General features: G+C 50.2%; 1 protein-coding gene across 1 annotated transcript; it reads left to right on the top strand.

Annotated features, from left to right (window-relative positions):
- Nucleotides 1-60: 60 nt before the first annotated feature.
- Nucleotides 61-4,665, top strand: MRM3 (mitochondrial rRNA methyltransferase 3). Its single transcript, XM_068977430.1, has 4 exons — nt 61-374; nt 635-879; nt 1,807-1,974; nt 4,133-4,665. Exons 1-4 carry the CDS (start codon nt 61-63, stop codon nt 4,663-4,665), a joined length of 1,260 nt encoding a protein of 419 aa, XP_068833531.1.
- The last annotated feature ends 5,823 nt before the right edge of the window (nt 4,666-10,488 follow it).

Here is a 10,488-nt window from a genome sequence, read left to right as displayed (position 1 = left end):
AGTGACGTCACTGGCCACCGCCGGCGCGCTTTCGTGACGCAGCCCACTGGGCGGGGGAAGATGGCGGCGCTAGTGAAGCGCGTGGGCTGGGCTACGCGACCGTTGCTGCCGGTGGTGCAGGCTTCGGACCTCGATGCGCGGCGCTGGGTCCGGGCATTGCGGCGGAGCCCCGTGAAAGTGCTGTTTCCATCTGATGAGGTTGTGGAACGGAAGCTTGATCGCGGGAAACAGCCTCAGAAGGCGGCGGCAGAGGCCGGTCCCCGGGAGCAGCGACAGAAGCAGCAGATTCAGGGGCCAGCATCCCAGACCCCCAGCACCTGGGAAGAGTCGGGGCTTCGCTATGATAAGGCTTTCCCTGGAGACAAAAGGCTAAGGTGATGTGTTTCCGAGGCTTGTCGAGTTTTCTCTTTTCTCCTCAGTCCTCATAGCGGGAGCTTGACCTCTTTCCCTTGTGTTGGAGAACTTTCTTGCAGCACACCTCGCTGGTTTTTATTATGCACAGAGGGCAGAATAAGTGTCTTTCTAACAGTTCGTTTGTTTCTTTCACTACGAAGCTCTTCATGTCTGCTAGAACTCGATGTGTGTCGGTAATGAGGATGCTGGTAATGACCTGTCTTTTTGTTTCCACCCACAGCAGTGTGATGACCATAGTTAAGTCCAGGCCATTTCGAGAAAAGCAGGGGAAGATCCTGCTGGAAGGTCGTAGGCTGATTGCAGACGCTCTCAAGGCTGGTGCTGTGCCCAAAGTTTTCTTCTTTAGCCGTCTGGAATACATAAAGGAGCTGCCCATTGAAAAGCTGAAAGGTGTTAGCCTCATTAAGGTGAAATTTGAGGATATCAAGGATTGGTCCGACCTGGTAACACCACAGGGAATAATGGGTCAGTGGTTGTTCACTGTGTTTGTAGAAAGGGAGACTTGGAATTATTTGTTCATACTTGTCTCAGGGCAACAAATTTAAATGAAATTGAAAATATTACTGAGCCTAACCTTTTCTTACAACAGTTTTCAAATCTGTGAATCTTGTATTTTAAGTGGAAACTGAAGCTAGTTTTCTGTCATTTGTATTGTGAGTTTTTATAGTCTGCAGGGAATAATCACCCCTCCTCAGACCTTATGTTTTGGGGGTCACTTCAACCTTTAATGTCCAGTTAAAACTTAAGAAAATGTTGGGAATTCTCTGGCAGTCCAGTGGTTAGGACTTGGTGCTTTCATTGCCTGTGGGCCCAGGTTCAATCCCTGATAGGAGAACTAAGATCCTGCAAGCCACTTAAGTGTGGCCAAAAAAAAAAAAAGAAACTAGATTACAGAATAATTACATAGAGTGTGAGTGAAGTCACTCAGTCATGTCCAACTCTTTTCGACCCCATGGACTGTAGCCTACCAGGCTCTTCCCTCCATGGGATTCTCCAGGCAAGAGTACTGGAATGGGTTGCCATTTCCTTCTCCAGGGGATCTTCCCAACCCAGGGATCGAGCCCGGGTCTCCCGCATTCCAGGCAGACGCTTTAACCTCTGAGCCGCCAGGGAAGCCCCACATAGAGTGTGATTTTACTATAAAAGAAAAAGCACTTACATATGGGTAGATGGACATACATGTAGGGAAGTGCATGGAAGAAGTTCTGAAAAGATACATTACACTATTGAAAGCAGTTATGAGGGAGTTGGTGGGGAGCACACTGAATTTTTTCCATCAGAATGTTTACATGTGTGTAATTACAAATACACCAACAGTGATAAATAACCAAAACGTCAGATTACTCCCCATACCCACATCAGACAAATGAATCACATTTCTTGTTTCCTCAGGGATTTTTGCCAAACCTGACCATGTTAAGATGACATACCCTGAGACTCAGCTTCGCCACACACTGCCAATATCCTTGATTTGTGACAATCTCCGTGACCCTGGGAACCTGGGGACAATTCTGCGATCTGCTGCTGGGGCAGGCTGCAGCAAAGTGTTACTCACCAAAGGTAAGATCGCCTGTCACTGGGTGGATTAGGTGGCTGTTTGTAGTGAGCTGGCTCCGTGGGCAGATGTGTATGGATTTGGTTCTTGGATCTGTCCCTTGGTAACTCTGTGTGAGTGAGCAGCATTGCGAGCATCAGTTCCCTTATCTGGAAAGCAGGCGTAATAGAATTTACCTGGTAGGGTTGTTCTGAGGATTGAGATGAACATCAAGTACTCAGCACCATGCCTGGCACACTCATTCTTGTTGATTATCTTTAAAATTATTTTGACACCTGCTAGGTTTTTAAAAGAATTTAAAATTAATTAGGGAAGAAATAGATGCCGGTTTTAACACTTGGTTCTGTCCTCTCATCATAAAGAGAAATCTGTAGCCTTGGTTCCAAACAGACTTGCCTGACAGTTGGGACATGTCTAACAGACCTATTACAGCCTGGAAGGAGGAGGAGGGAGAGGATCATCCATCAGAAGCAGTGAAGCTGCCATTCGGTGTAAAGAGAAGTGGTCCCATTGCTGAGACTCACCTGTATTGCCTTTCCCAGCTCTTTCCCCCCATCACCCTTTCCTGGGGTGCATCTCTCTGCCAGCATGAAAGTCAGGCTCGGGGGCCATATATCCATACCCCACTCACCTGCCTCACTGTTGAGAGCTCTGAGAGCAAGCGTGGTTTGGGGAAATGGACCTGTATCACCCAGGCAGGCGGTTTCCACGTTGTTGCTGGTGGCTGGTATGGGAGAGGTAGAGAAAGGCGGGGAACATCTGATGTGGTGCCCAGCGTAGAGGACCCGAGGATGAGGGGGAATCTCAGCTTGTCCCTTACTCCTAACTGGGTGGAGAAGTCAGACTAGATGGCACCTCTTCTTCCCCGACTGCTAGCCTCTTGGCACACAGCCCACCTCCCAGCCCTCGTTTCTCACAGTGCTCAGGAGAGCCTGTGGTTGGGAACCCAAGTAGACAGTGTTACCTTCTCCACGTTTTTTTTTTCCTTTTTGAACTTGGTTTGCCTACTTAACCTTTCCTGAGGTTTGACAGATTAGCTTCTAAGATAACTTATAATGAGATGTGTGCTAACAAGTCAGGGACGGTAGTAGATACATGGTGCCCCAGTCCTGCTGTCTCCTGGCTTGTGGCACTGGGAAGGGCCACGTGTTTGCTGATGCATGGAGGTGGTTGGGTTTAGCACAACTGCAAAGACAGGGTGTGTGCAGGACAGGGCTCTGGCCTTGGTTTTTCCCAGGATTGCTGTAATGTCCTCCAAGGAGGACATTACTAGTGTCCTCTTTGCTCCAGTCCAGATTCAACATTGAAGCCAAATGGGTCTTTCTAAAATATAAACCAGATTCTGTCCCTATTTTGCTTAAAATGCTTTGGTGACATTATATTGTCTAATGGGTGAAACCCTAAACCCCTCGGCTGGGCATGCCACGCTCCTTTAAACTGGTCCTTTCCTGCCTCCTGCCTCATCTCCCACCTCACCCCCATTAACTCACCCCCATTAACTGGCTCGATTATCATACTTAAAGTGTTCGGACTGTGGCGCGATTGCCGCTTCTGTAACTCTCCTCTGCCCTGGTCTTTCCCTGACAAGAGCCTCCTGTCCTTCACGATGCAGCTCAGTGTCGTGTTCTCCCGGTGGTTTTTCCCCGATTGCCATGCTGTGCACAAGGGTTTTCTGTTACCCTGTTTATGCTTTTTTAACTTTAGTTGTTACCGATAATATAGTCACCTGCTGAAATGTCGTCCCTTCACCACTGCCCACTCCATTACAAGCTCCTTGAGGTTGGGGACTTCCAGGCTCTCCCATCTCCTATCCAAATGTCTGGCATGTGTGTGGGAGGGTTTTTTTTTTGGCCATGCCACCTGGTCTGCAAGATCTTAGTTCCCTGATGAGGGATCCAACTCATGGCCCTTTGTAATAGAAGTATGACGTCCTAACCATTAGACCGCCAGGGAATTCTGTGTGGTGAATGTTGAAGAAATGAATAAAATCTGTTACAGCACTTTGCTGGACGCTGCTACAGTTGGGGAGGCAGAGGTCCCAGCCGCCAAGGCCACAATAGGACATTTTTGCTTTATCCTGATCCAGAATTAATCTGACTTCCTTCAAAGTCCCCATGTCTGGGAAGGTTTGTAATGTTAATTGGATCCTCTTTCATTTGCTAGGCTGTGTGGATGCCTGGGAGCCCAAAGTGCTGCGGGCAGGTATGGGCGCGCACTTCCAGGTGCCCATTATCAACAACCTGGACTGGGAAGCAGTGCCCGACCACCTGCCTGCTGACACCCGCGTCTACGTGGCCGATAACTGTGGCCTTTATGTGCAGGCCCAGGCCCAGAGGTCTAACAAGGCCAGTGACTATGGCTGGGTACGTGACCACCGCCCGCTGAAGTTTCATGAATATGAGGAAGAGGATCTAGAGAGTGGAGCGAGTCAAGACTGGCTCCCTGAACTCGAGGTCCAGAGTTACGACTCAGACTGGACAGAGGCACCGGCGGCCGTGGTGATAGGTGGGGAGACCCACGGCGTGAGCCTGGAGTCCCTGCAGTTGGCTGAGAGCACAGGGGGCGGGAGGCTGCTGATCCCCATCGTGCCTGGCGTAGACAGCCTGAATTCAGCCATGGCTGCGAGCATCCTGCTCTTTGAAGGCAAAAGACAGCTGCGGGTGAGGGTGGAACGCCTGAGCAGGGACAGGCATTAACACCAAGAGAAGGGTGTGTGGAAGCCGTCCTCAGCTTGAAGTTGTCTCTGGTTACTGGAAAAATAAGAGCTTCCATGACTTTCTGCTCAGCCTCAACAATAAGGAAGGTCAAAATTCCTCCTGAGGTCTCCCATCTTCCCGCTGATTTTTATGTGTGTGTGTGGGTGGGTAAGAGGCAACAGAAGTAAGTGCGTCTCGTGGCTCTTACGTTTTTAAAAATTGTCCACCAAAGAGCATCTTTGTGCCCAGAAAGTTGCTGAAGGCATCATCCTGGGCAGGAGGACCCCTCCCTCCACAGCTGCAGGTGCTTGCAGTCAGAGAGGGCTGGTTAGAGTGCCCAGGCTTGGTCACTTACTCCTCTGATCATTGGTCAATGGAAAGTAAGCCCTGTGAAGCGCAGACCAGTAGATTATGTTAAAATCCTTTATTTATTTCAGTGTGGTCAGTGGGTCTCAACGCCCATCTTTTCATCTTTGTCCTAGTGGTGAGGACATAGCTGAGAGATTAATGATCGAGGAAGCTAAGGGTACAGGTGATGGCATTTGTAGTATTAATAGTGGTTCTGGCTTGGCTGTGTTAATCTCTTTGATTGTTCATGCAGGCCATGACTTAGACACCGTTTATGTATGACACAGTTTTTCTCCCCAATTTCTGGTGAAACAGCTGATTTCATCTGGTGGTATTACACCTTCTTAGCATCTCTGCAGATATCTATTTGAAGACTCTCAGTTCAGAAAAGGAAAAAACAGTTTTTAAATCTTCAGCTTAACCCTGCATCTTTCAACAAAGCCATACTCCTTGTAATAGCTTCCTGCTGTTAGTCCTGCTTTGTGTAACCCTTTTGCTTAAATGGAATGACTTGTTTACATTAACCCCTCGTCCAGCATAAACAGAACACCAGTGTTCTTGGTGCTGTGTGAACAGAGGCTCCTGCACGGAGAGGGGCGGAAGTCCTGAGGATGAACACTCGGGGCCGTTGAGCCCACAGTTCGGCAGCAAGACCCTGCTGTTCTTCTCTTAAAACAGGGCAGACTGAATCCTTACTGAGCACCAGTGGGATGCAGTCAGGGACATGAGGGCAGGGGCAGGCGGTGATCACTCTAAGTCACTATGGGAAGCGGGGGGTGGGACTAGAGTATGGGACTGACTTTTGAGCAGTGTTTTTGCAGCCACAGAGAGTATGGTTGAAGACCAAGATGCCAGCAGTGTAGTGTGAGCACCTCCCTTCTATATGGTGGCTCCTGCCTTGACTGGGCTTCCTTGGGAGCCCCTCAGCTGCTCGTCACGGAGGTCCAATGAGTTGCAGCATGGCCCAGAGAAACTAGGGACCTCTCCTAACCCCTTCACCTCGCCCAGGTCCCTGGTAAACCAAAAGGTCATGTATGGCTGTGCCTAAGCGGCCCCGGTGGGACTGCTTTGTTATGTTGGAGAGGAGTGGGTTTTGCAGGAACAATCTCTTTGGTTGGCTGTGCTCTCTCAGGCTGACAGGCTGGAAGCTGCTCTGGTCTGGACCTGCCCAGGGCCCCACATAAATGTTGGGCGACAGTGGCCCCTGGAATGTTCTTGAGAGCGTCTATCCCTGTCAGCCTTCAGAAACTAGAAGAGCCCACAGCCTTTGTACTGTGCTGAGCCCACAAAGGCTGTGTGTGGCCTCCTCTGCCAGCTTCACAGCCACAGTGCCTGCAGGTGGAATGGTGGGGGACAACCCACAGAACAATACCACTCTACTGACAGTCTCCCAAGACCTTGGAAAAGTGCTAAAGAAACATACATCACTGAAAAGAGGCTCCATGCCTTTTCAGCATGAAACCAGCCTCCTCTTATTTTTATCCCAAAATAAAAACCAATGAAAGAACAACACACCCTATATCTTGTCTTTGTTCAGGAAAACAGCACTGCAAAAGAGCATGCCTGGCATGTCATTCTCCACCGGTTTTATCATCCTGGTTGTAAGAAGGAAAAGAAATTTGCGTCCCCTTCACTTTATGATCAATGACTTGTAAACCATGCCTTGTGAGTGCTTTATATATTTCTGGGTATAATTTAGCAGAGGAAAGGGGCAGTCTTTCCTTTTAAATGATCATGGGGGAGCAAGTGGTGGTGAAGTTTTTTACCTACTGATGGAAATTAACTATCTTGAATCCTTCTCAGTTTTTTACCAATATTTGTCACCATTTCCCCAGGAAAACGGGATGAAAACTGAGCAGCACATGACAAGTAAAGAACATGGCTCGGCTGAAAGAAGCCTTTAGAACTTCAGAAGGTTGGCCAAGCCGCCCCTTGCCTTTGTGCTGCATGTAGCTGTAGTGGTGGTATCTGCCACAAGGGGGCAGTCACACCTCAAAACGACTCCCAACGCTGAAGGGAGGGGTGGGGATTTCTCCTGGATGCAAGTTGTCATCGAGAGGATGGAGTCAAGTCTCCCTCCACCACCCTGGGCCTGTGGCAAGCTCAGAGTTGCTGCAGCGGGAGATCCATCCACACTGTCATTCGTTCTCGGCAAAAATCTTAAAGTACAGAAAATTGGACCAAAAACAAGGAGGAAATGGACAGAAATGGGAAGCAGCTGCTACAGAAAAAATCTAGCACATCTTTTTCCTTTGAATGGAGCCTCTAGGAAAGCAGCTCTCAGCAAACGCTGATGTCCCTGGGTTCCTGAAACATCCATTGGGAACCCGCCACCTCGCCCTCTAGGAGTTTCAAGACGGGGGAGGCATAAAAGCCCTTACCCCTCCCCAGCCTCAGTTGCTATCGCACCTTAGAATTTCAGTCATTCACAGACAAACCAAAGCGGCAAGGGCGGATGGGATGAATTGGTAGACGGACGTACATATATAAGAACCTACTGTATAGCACAGGGAACTCTGTTCAGTGCTCTCTGGTGACCTAAATGAGAAGGAAATCCAAGGAATAGGGATATGCATACATGTGGCTGATGCATTTTGCTGTACCAGAAACACGGCAGTGTTACGCAATTACACACCAATTAAGGGGGAAAAAAGTCATGCAGGCCCAGAGGATAAGCCAACCTTGGGGAACTGGTTTCTACCAGCTTCACCTGGGACCTCCTAGCACGTTCCCAGGGTTATTAACACCAGGTGTCGCCACAACCTGAGCTACCTTTAGCTCCACTTCGGTGTCACGTCACGCGAAGACCCCAGAAACAGCACCACACCCTGGCTGGTATTGAAAACCATCTGCTGCACTGTGGGTCACGCGAAGACCCCAGAAACAGCACCACACCCTGGCTGGTACTGAAAACCATCTGCTGCACTGTGGACCCCTCTTGGCCAAGCAGCCTCCACCCTCTGTGGGAGCTGACCTGGCTGGCTCACCTGGAAAACGTGTTTTAAAGAAAACACTCATGTAAACACCTTTTAACTCCAAGATCTTACTTTACATCAATCAACATGCAAAGGAAATATGCTAGAAGCAGCCAGATGAACAGACAAGCTGATGTGCTGCTGTGGGTGACTTGACCGTCCCTAAAGCAAGGTCCCGAGTTACCTTGGAGCAGCTGCAAGCACTGAAAGCCTCAGGGAGCCAGGCCACTGCCCAAAGCATGTGTACCAAAAATCTGCACATAGCAACGGCGTCAGTTCTGCCCTAGACACATCTGTAGGGAAGAGCAACTTTGTTCAGCTTGGGCCTCGAGGTTGCAGAGGTGCTAGTGCTAGTCGCTGAGTCGTGTCCGACTCTTTTCGACCCCACGGACTGTAGCCCACCAGGCTCCTCTGTCCCTTGGACTCTCCAGGCAAGAATACTGGAGTGGGTTGCCATGTCCTCCTCCAGGGGATCTTCTTGACCCAGGGATCGAACCCAGGTCTCCTGCATTTCAGGTGGATTCTTTACAGTTCGAGCTACAGGGAACTTGGAGAGGACCATCTCCACAGCTGCTCCTTCCTCGGAATTGAAGGGGAGAATACAGGTTGAGGAGAGACGAGGCTGCAGCAGGGTCTGGCCTCCCAGCCTTGCTTGCACCTCTGTGACTGCAGGCCCGGAGAGTGGTTTGGCTAGCTGGGGACTTCATGTCCTCTAATGTCAAAGGCGATCCGGTTTTGGGGCCTGGGCCCTAACCATGCCTCCTCCTGTATCCCACTTCTAGCCCTGTGTGGTTGGCTTACTTGTGTGAGGCAAGCGCACCCAGGAATCAGATGTGAGGCTGGCTGCACCCTTCCCTTCAGGCTGGGGGACAGAGGCTTTCGGGAGGAGGCGCGTGGTGGCATGGAAACCCAACAGCTCCTCAGAACCATCCTACCTAAATCTAGCCACACATTTCCTGACTTGGGAAAGTATTCCAGAAGGCCCAGGGGGTGGGACACAGGCTGAACAATGAACCATAATGACTTCTCTTCATGCTTTCACACTAAAGGTATATCCGGATGTCACACTTCCTTCAGTAGGAGAAATCCCAGCCATAGAGTAGACTCCATATCATACTTTCCTACATCTGAGCCTACTATTTCCTGAAAAATACTCCTTCACACATGCACTGCTGCTGCTGCTGCTGCTAAGTCGCTTCAGTCGTGTCCAACTCTGTGCGACCCCATAGACGGCAGCCCACCAGGCTCCCCCGTCCCTGGGATTCTCCAGGCAAGAACACTGGAGTGGGCTGCCATTTCCTTCTCCAGTGCGTGAAAGTGAAGTCGCTCAGTCGCGTCGACTCCTTGCAACCCCATGGACTGCAGCCTACCAGGCTCCTCCATCCATGGGATTTTCCAGGCAAGAGTACTGAAGAGGGGTGCCATTGCCTTCTCGGACACATGCACTACTTGCTAATAATGAATAGCCAATAATGAAGCTAACAAACAATAGCCATTTGTCTGCAGAGAACTTCCCCTTGAGCAGCCTGCTTGGAGGAAAGCAGTGGGTGCTCAACAGGGGTTGATGTTGAACAAAGAGGGACTTAGGTTTAGGGCTCACTGAACACAGCTGCTTCAGGGTGAATGGAAGATCCTGAGTTCCAGCCCGTCCTCGGTCCACACAGCAGCATCTGGAGAGAAGCTGCAGGGGCGCTGCCACAACCTACAGCCCTCATTTCTGTTCTGTTGAGGTCCTGGTCCTGGCAGGCAAGCAGGGGCCTGCCCAGGGAGGGGTGGGGGTTCGCAGTGAAACAATGCCCGCACCCTGGAGGAGCTGGACCAGGAACTCACTCGGACCCCTCCCAGAGCTGCCATTCCAAGGCCTCTCCACGTGGACATGCCTGTGCGTGTGTGTAGCTTTCTCCCTCCAGTGACTTTATTGGGTCCAGCAGATTCTACTATGTCTCTATCGCTGCAGAATCCCCTTTGCTGCCCTGCAACAAGGCAGCAGGAGGAGAGAACAGCTTTTTAGTGTCTTTAATTAGGCAACAGGAAAAAACACAGTCTGGCTGAAAATTACCACTTGAAGCTTGACTAATGCCAAAAACAGCAGAACAGACTCCCTGTGCTCAGATAAGTGGGAGGCACTGATTCCAAGGACACACTTGAGGCTAGGGGAGCAACCAGACCTCCTACCCCATTCCTGGAAGACAAGGTGGTTCTCAGTCACCCTCTGGCTTTTACAGCTACCTGCTATACATACCTGGACTCCCCTGGTGGCTCAGATGGTAAAGGATTCACCTGTAATGGAGGAGACTCGGGTTCAATTCCTGGGTGGGGAAGATTCCCCTGGAGAAGAGAATGGCTACCTACTCCAATATTCTTGCCTGGATTCCATGGACAGAGGAGCCTGGTGGGCCATGGTCCATTGGGTCACAAAGAATTAGACATGACTGAAGTGACTGGGCATGCATGCCAGTATTCTCACCTGGAGAATTCCATGCACAGAGGAGTCTGGTGG

Source organism: Capricornis sumatraensis, chromosome 8 (genome assembly GCF_032405125.1).
Source record: "Capricornis sumatraensis isolate serow.1 chromosome 8, serow.2, whole genome shotgun sequence".
In the NCBI taxonomy this organism is placed as follows: Eukaryota; Metazoa; Chordata; class Mammalia; order Artiodactyla; family Bovidae; genus Capricornis; species Capricornis sumatraensis.
The sequence above is the reverse complement of the archived record's forward strand: the minus strand, read 5'-3'. Positions and strand labels throughout refer to the sequence as shown.